The following is a 14109-nucleotide window of genomic DNA, read 5'->3' on the forward strand; positions in this document are numbered from 1 at the left end:
TAAGTTAAATATATTAAAAATTAGGTCTAAGCTCAATGTTCTGAATAATCATCCTGAACAAGTATAGCAGTAAGTTATTGCTTTTATGAATTTGACCCTCACTTATCTCGGGTACTGCATTATCTCAGGAATTGCATTATCTCGGGTACTGCATTAAATCATGTACGCATATCTACATAGCCAAACTGTGAGTAGAATTCAGTTACAGAACATCAGAGCCTATGACACACACATTCCTGCACTCAGTGTTCCAGAAGTTGTAGGGAGCAGTCTGTCTCTGCAGCTGCTCTCCTTGGGTGCTACCTTTGCATTGCAAATGTGAATCATTGACAGGTCTATCTTCCTTGCTAGTAAATTCGATTCAGCTATTACCCTATGTCCACTGCCAAAAAATAAGAGATGAAGAAGAAGGCATGTAAAATGATATTGCAATGCTGCCACATCCTTGTGACCCTTAACGTTTCTATGGTGCTTCTTCAAATCACAAGAAAGCAAACATTATGTAATAAAACACCAACACTACACAGGTATTGGATTAAAAATTATCAATTGCAGTGTTTACTTAGAGACTGGCATTGTGTGGCAGCAGATTAAGCCACTCACTTGCAACAGCTGCATCCTGTATCATAGTGTCAATTCCAGCCTGGCTGCTCCATTTCCAATCCAGCTCCCTGTTAATGCGCCTGGGAAAGTAGGTGATGATGGCCGAAGTACTTGGGCCCCTGTCACCTGTGTGGGAGACCTGGATGGAATTCCAGACTTCTAACTTTGGCCTAGCCCAACCCCAGACATGGTGGTCATTTGTGAAATGAAACAACAGATGGAAGAGCTCTCTCCCTCTCTTTCCCTCTCTGTCATTCTGCCTTTCAAATAAATATATTTTTAATTGTGTTTACTTAAATAATTTAAAACTGGAAACAAATTGGCATAGTACAAGTTAGCCAATATTTTTTAAACTCATGATTATAATGCTTTCAAAATCTGTACAGCAATGATTCATTTACAGTCAATGGCATAACATTATTTCATCAGGAAACCAGTTGCTTTTTGTTGAAATATGATTATAATTTCTGAGTCAGGAAAAATTTGACAAGATTTTCCTAACAAGTAAAATGAAAAATAGGCTTGAAAGACATCATTTTATGTCTCTACCTTACATGAAACTTTAGCACTGATAGGTATTGACAGAATTTGTAATCCCAATTATTTGAACTTGTAGCTGAAGAAATTCTTTTCATTTACTATGATGTGAAGAGCTATACTGGTAGCTATACATTACAGATTTATAAACACTCTTATTAAAAGCAGAAAAAAAGACTCTGTCCATTACTTGCTCTGCAATATTGTACAAGCTACCTAATTTCTTTTTTTCTTATAGGAAGTCTGTGAATATTAGTTTACATAAATACAAAGTCTAGCACATTGGCTACAATGAGTAGGAACTCATTAAATGACAGCTCAAGATAATGGTAGTAATTTTTATACTAGCTTTTTACTTAAAAAGTAAAATATTTAACAAGTATTAAATATATATAAATAGATATACATATGCACATAATGAAAGATCACTCATCTAACATTAATCTTAAGTTATTCTCCCTAAGGCAATCACTATTGATAGTTTCTTATAAGTCCTTCCAGAAACTTTCTGGCTTATGCAAACATAAGCTTATAAATTTATATATTTCTATCTAACTTTTTGTCTATATTCTTTTTTTAAACATATAAAGGGGCATATATTACTCATTGTTATGTGTTCTTCTGTTTTCATTCAACAGTAGACCCTGGAGTTCCGTCCATGTGTTGTGATTATTTCATATCTAGCAAGGATTAATTCAGTGCTTTACTTTGTAAGGCGACTTCTGTTTTCAGTCTGGCCCAAGCCATGTGGCCACCTTTTCTTTCTTTCTTTCTTTTTTTGACAGGCAGAGTGGATAGTGAGAGAGAGACAGAGAGAAAGGTCTTCCTTTGCCGTTGGTTCACCCTCCAATGGCCGCCGCGGCCGGCTCACTGCGGCCAGCGCACCGCGCTGATCCAAAGGCAGGAGCCAGGTACTTCTCCTGGTCTCCCATGCGGGTGCAGGACCCAAGCACTTGGGCCATCCTCCACTGCACTCCCTGGCCACAGCAGAGAACTGGCCTGGAAGAGGGGCAACCAGGACAGAATCCGGTGCCCCAACCGGGACTAGAACCCGGTGTGCCGGCGCCGCTAGGCGGAGGATTAGCCTGTTGAGCCACGGTGCCGGCGTGGCCACCTTTTCATACACAATTCCTTATGATAGTACTAACCAAAGTGGGACTCCATCCCAGCCATACCAACCATCATTCTTGTTAGTATTTCAGTAAACTATTTTCTTTTTTTTTTTTTTTATTTGACAGGTAGAGTTATAGACAGTGAAAGAGAGAGACAGAGAGAAAGGTCTTCCTTCCATTGGTTCCCTCCTCAATTGGCAGGAGCTACGGCCGGTGCTACGCCGATCCGAAGCCAGGAGCCAGGTGCTTCCTCCCGGTCTCCCATGAGGGTGCAGGGGCCAAGCACTTGAGCCACAGCAGAAAGCTGGACTGGAAGAGGAGCAACCAGGACTAGAACCCGGCACCCATATGGGATGCCAATGCCACAGGCAGAGGATTAACCAAGTGAGCCACAGTACCAGCCCAAAGTATAACTATTTTCAAAAATAAAAAGTATAAAATATTACCAGTTCTAAGACAGAAATATATTAAGACAGCAAACTGTAGAAACTGATTCAAAACAAAAAAATGAAATAATTTCATGTTAGGGTCAGCAGGCTGTTAACAATTGAAAATAATTTGTAACTAAGAGCACTAATATTGACTGCTGTGTAATAACAACCAGTTTTTTACTGAGAATTTTAGGAGTCAGGCACTGTGCTCACACTGGAAAAATTCTCATTCAATCCTTACAACAACCCCTCAAGGTAGCCACTATTGTTATTACTATTTTATGGATGTTGCAATTTTAGAAAATGCTTTGGACCTTTTAGAAGGGAAAACAAAGACTTACAGAAGTCCACAAACTTACACGGTAAGAAGCCAAGGTCATTTTGTCAATAAGTTGGACCCATGTCTGCACGACTCTGAAGTTCAAAGCCTTTACCGATACTACACTTTGCCTTAGCATATTCAATACCATGCAGTGTGGTGGAAATCAGGCACAAAGACAACTGCACCTTGGTCATGATGGGCAGAGTAGGAGGCTTAAATTCATTCCTTGTTTCTGGGACTATACCAAGAAACTGTACTGCTTCCCCTACATAATTAATTGTAGATCTCAATCATTTTCATTGTCATCATCAAAAGCATTTATTAGACATTTATTTACATGAGCTGCTATATAAAGTGAATTAAAGAGATTTGATCTCTAACCTTTAGAATTTTATGATATAGGTAAAATGACATTATAGACAAAAATAAAGGACATATATAGTCAAGTTAATAAACATTAAACCATGTAAATCAAGATACTAAGTGTTGATCTTCTGTAAAAGGACAGGTAAAATATTTTTCCAACAATATAATCTTTTCTAAAGTGTTTCAAAGCTCAAATTTGGAAGTATAACATTTGAACTGGAGATATTCAAAATTAGAAATGGTCTCTAAACTAAAAACAAACAAAATAGATATTAAAATGGAAGGAATAAACGCCTTAAAGGCCAACGGTGACTGAAAACCACCCCACAAAGATTTCATTCTGATACTTATTAGAGTTTCTTTCTCAAGACCATTTCTCTGGAAGGTCATTCTGTTAAAATAATCTATGGAAAAGAACAGAAATATTATTAATTTCCCTTTGTAAACTCTTTGGTAATAGATGAGAAGTGGGAGTTCCCTCAAACATATATTTAGAAAGTATTAAGAATATTTGCATTTTATGTTTCATATGCCAGTTTATTTCACATAGCTAACTTCTAAATTAAATTATCAAAAACACAAGTCAATTTGTGACAGTTTTATAAAACATTAGGAGATGTGTGTTTTCAGATGTAGTAATACTATGATTACAAATTGTGATTTTCTAGGCATAATTTATGGTAACTTTTAAAAGAAAAAAACAAAAATCCCTTTCATTGTCAACATATAAAATATTCCCTTTTGGGCCAGCACTGTGGCGTAGTAGATTAAGCTGCCGCCTGCAGTGCCAGCATCCCATATGTGTGCCAGTTCAAGTCCCGGTTGCTTCACTTCTAATCCAGCTCTCTGCTATGGCAGTAGAAGGTGGGCCAAATCCTTGGGTCCCTGCACCCACAGGGGAGACCCAGAAGAGGCTCCTGGATCCTGGCTTTGGATCCACGAAGCTCCAGCTGTTGTGGCCAATTGGAGGGTGAACCAGCAGATGGAAGAACTCTCTCTCTCTCTCTGTCTCTCTCTCTCTGCTTCTGCCTCTCTATAAGTCTGCCTTTCAAATAAATAATAAATAAAATCTTTAAAAAATACTTTCTTTTATCATAAAAAGATAGACGTCTACAAATACAATAATAATAATCGATAATATACAGGAATATGGCTAAAATCATGTTTTTAATTCTGGAATGAAACTTAGAAACTGTCTGATTCCTGCTGAGATTGATTTTTTTTAAAGATTTATTTATTTATTTGAGAGGCAGAGTTACAGACAGAGAGAGGGAGAGACAGAGAGAGAGAGTATTGTTAACTTCCCAAATAGCCACAATGGCTGGAGCTGGGCTGATTTGAAGCCAGGAGCCAGGAGCTTCTTCCAGGTCTCCCACATTGGTGCTGTGGCCCAAGGATTTGGACCATCTTCCAACTGCTTTCCCAGGCCATTATCAGGGAGCTGGATCAGAAGTGGAGCAGTCAGGATTCAAACCAGTATCCATATGGCCTAACCTACTACACCATGGCACCAACCTCCTATGCTTGATTTTTAGATGATCCAGTGGTATGGGTGGCAAGGGTTTAGTTGGAATGAGATTGACCATATGTTAATAATTGTTGAAGTTGGGCCGGCGCCGTGGCTCACTAGGCTAATCCTCCGCCTTGCAGCGCTGTTACACCGGGTTCTAGTCCCAGTCCGGGCGCCAGATTCTGTCCCGGTTGCCCCTCTTCCAGGCCAGCTCTCTGCTGTGGCCAGGGAGTGCAGTGGAGGATGGCCCAAGTGCTTAGGCCCTGCACCCCTTGGGAGACCAGGAGAAGCATCTGGCTCCTGCCTTCGGATCAGCGCTGTGCACCAGCTGCATCGCGGCGGCCATTGGAGGGTGAACCAACGGCAAAGGAAGACCTTTCTCTCTGTCTCTGTCTCTCTCTCTCTCTCTCACTATCCACTCTACTCTGCCTGTCAAAAAATAAATAAATAAATAAAAATAATTGTTGAAGTTGAGTGAAGGACACATAAAAATCTTTTATTATTTGCTCTCTATTTTTGAATATTTCAATAACAAAAGAGTGTTTAAAAACAATGGGAGGATCATATAAGCCTAAACATTTATGGAAGAATTTCTAAATGACGGTGTAAGAATTCTACCACCCTGAGATTAAAGACTCAAAACTAAAAATGATATATTGAGTAGAGAATATTATCAAGTTGGGACTTAAAGAATAAATATGTTCATTTTCTTTTGCTTTGATGACACCTAGAAAGATATTTGTTATTTTTCTGGGTTCTGAAATATCACTTCATAGTTTAATAAAATAATTTTTCTTCATCTAGAAAAGTTCATTAAGAATTTGTCCCCTAAACTGCATGTAATTGAAGCTTCACTAATTTATCAATATTGGAGGAAAAATATTTTATCAAAAGGTCTTACATTTTTTTCTTTTCTTGAATATGTTTTGTCTTCCCTGAATTCTTAATGCACAGGTAAAACTCTTGGTAAATAAGTAATCATTCCCTAAAGCCATATAATTTAAAATGCATTTATGAAGGGTTATGGGTCATCATTTATGGTAATGGAGTGTGAAAAAACAAATTAATTCAAGTATGAAGGAAAAAATCTAGTTTCAGGCAGCAATCATAAAGCTTCCAGTCTTTGACACTTTAGTCTCAAGAACATGGACTAGCCAGGAGTCTGCAAGCTTTCAAGTCCCCACAAACCTTTGACCCAAAGTCATGTTCAGTACTTTCATGATGTGTTGAGTTAATAATTGCTATTTTGGCTTACAAAAGAGGCATTTATTAAAGAGTGAGAGTGAGATTGACTTTGTCATGTCAGAATAGGAAGATGACAAACAGAAAAATGATTTTTACTTTAGAGTGAAAAATCATCTTGAGATAAGACATTCAGAAAACCCACTGGATTTACCCTCTTTAGTGGCATTCAAAAAAGGTTAAGGAGGATATGCCGTGAGTTAATGGCACAGTTAAAATTAGATTTTAAGTCTCCTAGTTGAAATAGTGCAGGAGTTTTTGGTGATTAAGCAAAGGAAATGGCTTCAGTACCTGTAAATTTACTATCAGGTCTTATTAGTCAACTAAAGAAGTTTACATTCAGGGGTGGTTTTCCCCTCTGTGGTATAAATATGTTCAAATTTTTGTACTTTAGCAGGTTTAATATATTTATCTAAGAGAGAATTGAGCACCTTACTTGACTATAATTTTGATAATTTAGAAAATGATTGTTTTATTAATTTCCATATGTGGTGATCTCCATGCCATGCCTTCATAGAACATTGTTTTTGCTTCAAATTGTCAAATTCTAGTGATAAAGAACCATTAGACCCTGACTAGGAAGGGTATCCATTACAAACAAATGCTAAATATCCATCTCATCCTTTAGTCTACTTTGTAAGTTTTATTGTTTGTTTTGTTGCAGTCATTGGTATTATTAGTCTAGATCTAAGAGTCACAGTCACCACAGGACTTTATCAAGAAGCAGCAATTTTCTGTTCTAAACCTCAAGTTCAGGTTTAATCAGAAAATATGGGTTTTATTCCCAAGACTGCCTTTTAAAAGGCAAGTGACTAAAGCTGAGATCCCCAATTAATCCAGCTGAGGAATTAGCCACCCCCCCCCCCAAGTGAGTAGCTGCTGGTGGTCAAGCTATGGGATCTTTATTAACTAGAATATTGATAATTTTTAAAAGTATTTTTCAAATTAAGTCAAATAAATTAATCTCCTTACCAAATAGCTTCATCCACATCTATGAACATATTTAACACATTTCCTCAATTCTCTGCCCTCATTCATTGTAAGTTTTAGTTATGAAAAATCAAGCTACATTTGACACATTCATTTTCCTACTGTGTATATAATTCTTATTGCGGAAAAACAGAACTTTTAATTGATTAGAATAGTACTCAAATGTTTCATTCATCTGAAATCAAATGTACTGTACTGACCTGTGCTGGCCAATATGGAAGCCATCAATCTCATGTAGCTCCAGGCACTTGAAATGTGACTAGTTCAAATTGAGATGTACCATAAGGAGAAAGTACACACTGAATTTCAAAGACTTAGTATTTTTTAAAAAAGTGAAATATATCACTAATATTTTATACTGATTATCTATTTGAAATGACACTTCATATGGACTCACTCTGTTAAGTAAAATATGTAGTTAAAACATTTTTTGATTCCATTCACTTCTGCAAGGTGGGATGACAATACTACTAATAGATATTTACCTCCCGAATATTAGAAACATGATATTATAAAAGAATTAAAATATTTTTAAATTAAAAGATTTATATCTAAACCCAAGTTATTTCACAAACCTCATTTTAATTTGTAAAAAGTAGCTACCAGAGGCCGGCGCCATGGCTCAACAGGCTAATCCTCCACCTTGCGGCACCGGCACACCGGGTTCTAGTCCCGGTCGGGGCGCTGGATTCTGTCCCGGTTGCCCCTCTTCCAGGCCAGCTCTCTGCTGTGGCCCAGGAGTGCAGTGGAGGATGGCCCAAGTGCTTGGGTCCTGCACCCCATGGGAGACCAGGAAAAGCACCTGGCTCCTGGCTTCGGATCAGTGCGGTGCGCCGGCTGCAGCGCGCTGGCCGCGGCGGCCATTGGAGGGTGAACCAACGGCAAAAGGAAGACCTTTCTCTCTGTCTCTCTCTCTCTCACTATCCACTCTGCCTGTCAAAAAAAAAAAAAAAGTAGCTACCAGAAAATTTGAATTACATACATGACTTACATTGCCAGTTTGTGCCCTAACAGTTCAGCCATATTTATTTGTACTTTGTTTTAAAATATCTTGCATTGGTATGAATACAGGATTCAGCTTTCAATTATTTATGCAAATAGGGACTGAGGATGCTTATGATTGAGCTATTCCTCAGATATTTCAAAACTAAATTTTAACTATTAATTCAGTCTTCTTTGTCATTCACTTTTTTCCTAACACTGTCAGAAAATAAGATTATGATACTTGGGATTCATTCCCTCCCTCTTCCTCTTTAAATGTGTATGACACAAAGGAAACAATAATAAATGGACTGCCTCATACAGAAACGATAAAAACAAAGAAGCAAAAATGGATGAGAGACTAGGACACCTGTTCCTAAGTGGTGGAGACCGCAGACCTTGAAGTCCACTCTGTAGACTCAATTTTGTTTATCAATGACCTACTATATGGCAGGCCATTGGTTGATATTGAAGAGAATTAACCTATATCATGGTGTTTCTCTGATTCAGTTATTATACAATGACTCTTATCATATTGTATTACTTTAGTTATCCAAATGTCACACTAGTATCACAGTCTTATGGAAGAAGAAAGATGGAGAAAAGCCATTCCTCACACATCAAGGAGGAGAACATATTATAAGAAAGAGATAAGAAGTCAAAGTCATTTGCAGTAAATGGCCCAAAGTAGAGTCAGTTTACACTGGATGTGTTAATGGCAGACCAAATCCCAAGGATACATAAGCCCTTGAGTATGTCAAGAACAAGAACCTCAATCGTCCTCAAATACAGCCCTTATAATACTCATAAATATGAAATAGTTATTTCACATCAATCTCACTTTGCAGGGAAATCATGCCCTTGTCCAGGACATTTTTAGCTGGTTAGCTTACCCTAACGAACTTAGATCACTTAAATAAGATAAAGTCATTCTGTAATGCTGGTAATTAAGTGCTGGATGTAAGGAACTTGCCCTAATGGTTTCAAAACCCTTACTGAAAAAATCGCTTTGGAGGAACTCGATACTGTGATCAACTGAGAAAAAAACAAGCAGGCACCAGATAGGTTAAATTCAATGAGATACATGTGAAATTTTTCAAAGTTATATCTAGAATAGAAATTAGAGATTATGACACATTCTCAACTCGAGAGAAATAAAGATATTTCCTCCCCATTGAGCTAAGCACCTATTTTACTGAGAAGGAGAGTCTTTTTTCAAAATGAGACTATAGGGGAGAAAGCATGAAAGTTTTAATTCTTTCAGGCCGGCGCCGTGGCTTAACAGGCTAATCCTCTACCTTGCGGCGCCAGCACACCGGGTTCTAGTCCCGGTCGTGGCGCCGGATCCTGTCCCAGTTGCTCCTCTTCCAGGCCAGCTCTCTGCTGTGGCCTGGGAGTGCAGTGGAGGATGGCCCAAGTCCTTGGGCCCTGCACCCACATGGGAGACCAGGAGAAGCACCTGGCTCCTGGCTTCGGATCAGCGAGATGCGCTGGCTGCAGCGGCCATTGGAGGGTGAACCAACGGCAAAAAGGAAGACCTTTCTCTCTGTTTCTCTCTCTCTCTCACTATCCACTCTGCCTGTCAAAAAAAGAGAAAGTTTTAATTCTTTCTTAGAGTACTTACTTTTCGTTTCTACTCTACTGGTCTTTCTAGTGGTCAACCATGAGACTTACTCTCCGTACAATGCAAACACATTCAGCACTTCTTACGTAGACTCCGTAAGCATTCTTACAGTCCTAAACAGCCTTTTAGCTTTTATGGAATATTTTCAATTTTTTAAGAAAAAACTTCTATGAGTTATTTTCTTTAATCCAGTTAAAGATCCTTTGAGGTGAGTTGAGAAGTTCTATTATGATTGTTTTAGATAAATAACATAAAGCACAGGGCGGTTAGTAAAGAGAAGTCCAGATGCTCTGTGTTACTCAGAAAGGTTATCTTTCTGGCCCTTTAGCACCTTCATTCTTGTTGCCCTGCTTTCCTTCCTTGTCTGCTCCCTTACTTCTACTCCTTTTGTGTCTTCAATCTATCTGAATCTAAGATAGTCTCAGTAGTGAAAGAGCCAACTTCCTTCTACCACATCTGCAGCCTTAGCTTTGCTTGTAAATCACTCACAAAATGAACCCATCAGCTCCCATGACAAAAAAAAAAAAAAAAAAAAAAAAATGACCAGAATATGTTGGCATCTTGTTTTTTTAATTTAAGTTTTATGTAGTTGTTTGGATCTGTCTTTGAAAGTTTTATGGAACCCTCTGTTCGTTAACCTATGACTGTGTTTTCGCTATCTATAAAAATGCAGAATGTAGCAGTGACTCCAGGTTCAGCTGACAGGGTTGCTAACGGAGAAGGGATGCCTGGAGAGGAACATGCTGAAAACAAGGAAGAAGACAACAAAGCCGGTGCTGTGAAGTTTGGATGGGTGAAAGGTGTGCTGGTGAGAAAGCTCCTATGTTTATTCATGAAAAATGACCCCTTCAAAGTTCTAGTGGGTGAAGTGTTAATAAGGCCTGGGCCCCAGGGTTCCAAAGGTGATGGGATTTGGTTCACTGCCACTGTCCCTGACTTTTCCATGACTCTCTGATCCACAGGTGAGATGCATGCTGAACATCTGGGGAGTCATGCTCTTTATCCGTCTCTCCTGGATTGTTGGAGAAGCTGGAATTGGTAAGCATTGGATCCCCTTCTACATAATTCTGGGTGTAAATTATATACCCAGTAAGCAACTTGTTTTCACCATTAATGCTGAATGCGAGCAGATCACAGGAATAATTTGCACTCAAGGTCCTTTAACTCTGCCTCTTTGACTGTGTTTGTCAGGGAGGAAGGGTGAAGGGTTAATCCCTGTGAGACTGGAATCTTCTAGCTCATCAAACAAGGGATGTCCAAGTAAATATTTATATCTTTGATAGGGTTTGAGGTGTACAGGTACATAAAAGCACCTTCATTTTAGACAAGATTCAAATTTTGGGACAAATTCATATTTGCTCCCTAATTTGCCAGAGTATAGCTCCTACAATGTTTGACCAAACTTCACTAAACAAAAATAGCTTGTGGAAAACCTAATAAAACTGCTGACTTGTTGAACATTTTCCAAAGAATATAATTGTGTTACTTTTAGGTATCAGAAGTGAAAAAATGAAAACTAATGAAATACTGCCAAATATAAGCTTAAAATGATGGATAAAATGCAAAGATCATATATGATATAGCTGATGCTATTTTTAAATGGAAAGTGGGTGATGTTAACAGTGATTAGTTAATATTTTAAAATATTAAACAAGAATACTCTGAAAAGTTTATGGAAATGCACATTATGAAGAAACTGTATGAATTTCAATATTTTTCACTAAAATAAAGTCAGCTTTTAATTCCATTTTACCATGAACTTTAGAATATCCTTATATTCCAGTCATAGTGTTCTTTCCTGTAGCAAAAAAAAATTGTTAAGTTCCTATTTGTCTTTCAATTTATTTGAAAAGGAGAAACAGATAATCAGAGAGCTCCTATCTGCCAGTTCATGCCCCAAATACATACAGCAACCGAGGCTGGACCAGGCCAAGACAAGGAGCCAGGAACTCAATCGTGTCTCCCACATAGGTGTCAGGGACCTAACTACTTGAGCCATCACCTCCTGCTTTCCAGGCTGCACTTCAGCAGAAAGCTGGATTTAGGAACTGAGCTAGGACTCCACTGACCTAGGACTCCAACTCCAATATGGTATGCAAGTTCTAAGCAATGTCTTAACAGCTACATCCATCCCCTGCCCCAGCAAATCATTTTTGTTGAGAGTACAATAGCAAAATTAATATGACAAACTTATTTGAATTTTATCTAAACTTCTGATATACTGTAGCAAAAATGAATGATCTTTATATATGAAAATTACATTGTGGATTCACTTTGTGGGGAAGAGTTATAAATCATTAGTATCAAGAACATAGAAGTTCAGATGTGTTTTCAGAAGTGAGGTACCTCAATTCATGTTTAAAAGGTAGTCGGTGGTTCTTTATTGCCTTCCCTTCTCAAAATACATTCAGAATCTCCTGAAGACTAACCCCCAAAAGAAGGAGCTAAGTGGTAAATTGGAAAGCTGGAACCAGTTCCCATAGTTTTTCCATGTTTCATGTTTGGCAGCTGCTGGGTTCCTGACAAAGGGCTGCTTGCTGGCTTTATGATGCATATCAAATGAAAGCTCACAGCCGCAGGCTCCAAAATAAGTATATGCTGTTCCATGGAAAATCTGCATCTTAATATTGCCAAGGTTTTGCTCCAGGGTTTCATGCAAAATTAGGTTTTTAAGGGCAGTTTAGTAACTTATTGAGATCATCAAGAAACATTACTTTGTTTGGAGGTGTGAGGGTAGCCAAGGGCAAGAGTAATTCTTTTTAATGCAACTTATTTAACATCCATATGTTTGGGCAATAACCTGAACTTTAATCAGATCTTACATTACTCCTCACAGTCAACCCAGCTTCAAGTTTATTGAAAAATTGTAAAATACAAAGAATCTATCTTATGCTAAAACTTATTATACGTGCAGACATTAGTGTTGTTTTAATAAGAGTCTTTTATTTAAGTATTTCAATTGTATATTAGGAAGGAATCATGTTCTACCTAATGGATATTCAGTGGGTTTCCCTTTGAATGAAGGCTTGTGCTTTCCTTTCTTTTTAATTGTCAGGAAAAAAAAAAAGATATTAGTGAGTGGTAGAGACTTCTTATCAATCTTACTCAATTTCATTGGCATTTGTTATGAGCCTATCCCTAAGTGAATTAAGTCACCATCTGGGTACCATTGGGTTTTCCTTTACTCAGAAAGAAAAGCGTTTATTTCTGACTTTGAGAATAGTTTGGGGAAGAAAGCTGGCTATACTTTCAAGCCCATTCCTTGAGAATAAAGCCAGAGGAATCTGGAGCCAGTAGTAACATTAGCCAGTTAGGTAACCATTTTGTGGCTTTGAGTTTTGTCTGCTTGTTTCCAAATGCAAGTGATAGAATGAGCTGATGATGACGTCTAGTCACTTTGCGCTGTCATTGGGAGCTTGGCTGGGACAAGATGGTCTCCCACCAACTTAACCATCAGGCAGGGAAGACAGGTGAGAAAAGCAGAGATGGCCTGAAGCCAGTCACTTGCACTCCATGAGTTTCATTTTCTCATCTAAATATTAGGGAGCTAGGTTAATTGTTTTCCAGTTAGTTCTCTGAAGATAAAGCTAAAGAAGCTTTCTGAGCAAGGAGACACAAATTGAGATGCTGTGGGCAGCTTAGTCATCTACTGTGGGAAGCATAAAAATTACTTGGCAAGTTAGGTTAGAAAAACATGGAATCCTGGTATTCACTTTAAAGATCTAACTGGTGGGTCTCTGCATTTAAAGTAAGCACCTGAGGCATTTCCTGAAGCAGGTTGGTTCAAGGACCACACTTAAGGAAAACAAGGAACTGAATGAATGTTTTCTAAATAGCCTTTCACCCTTTCACCTTGGGACTTCCTGTTTGATTGTGAGAAAGAAAAAAAAAAATCCTTCACTGTTTAAAAGTATAAACTTCATTCCAAGATTTCAAATCATTTTTAGAAATACATACACTGCAAAGGATGAATTAAGAATTACTTGGAAAACAGAGACCAATGTAAAGTAACAGAGAAATAGTAAAGTCAGAGTAGGTTTAATGACATGAAATGGAAACTAAATGGTTCTGTACAGTCTCTGGAGTATGCTAAACATTTGATATCAAACTTCCTCAAAACAAAGTCAAGAGCAAAATAATATGCAAAAAATAAAGTGTATCATTTTTAGTGGCACAAAAATCTGAGGCCACATAGTATTATAGAGGTGATGCTCACTGCCTGATCCCTGCAAGAGTTGAGAATAATTTAATGTAACTATTTCTTCTAGCCCCAAAGTTTGAAGAGTCTACAGGGGCCAATGCAATTTGGTTCAAGTTTGCAGCTTGTGTCGTGCAATTTAGCTTATTCCCACTGTACTTGAACCTGCAAAAGAGCCTAGGGACTTCTGCTA

At 38.1% G+C, this 14109-nt stretch overlaps 1 protein-coding gene and 1 long non-coding RNA gene across 4 annotated transcripts in view; one reads left to right on the forward strand and one right to left on the reverse strand.

Moving 5' to 3' along the window:
* LOC133770147 (uncharacterized) overlaps positions 1-14109 on the reverse strand; it is a 122845-nt gene that overhangs the window by 3695 nt on the left and 105041 nt on the right. The gene's annotated exons all lie outside the window — the stretch shown is intronic.
* Positions 1-14109, forward strand: part of SLC12A1 (solute carrier family 12 member 1) — a 96270-nt gene that overhangs the window by 1736 nt on the left and 80425 nt on the right. For all 3 annotated transcript variants that reach the window (XM_062205856.1, XM_062205854.1, XM_062205855.1), the window contains exons 2-3: positions 10392-10526; positions 10681-10756. In XM_062205856.1, the coding sequence (XP_062061840.1) occupies positions 10392-10526; positions 10681-10756 (211 nt within the window). The remainder of the gene's footprint in view (positions 1-10391; positions 10527-10680; positions 10757-14109) is intronic.

This window comes from Lepus europaeus, chromosome 11 (assembly GCF_033115175.1).
Source record: "Lepus europaeus isolate LE1 chromosome 11, mLepTim1.pri, whole genome shotgun sequence".
Classification (NCBI taxonomy): domain Eukaryota; kingdom Metazoa; phylum Chordata; class Mammalia; order Lagomorpha; family Leporidae; genus Lepus; species Lepus europaeus.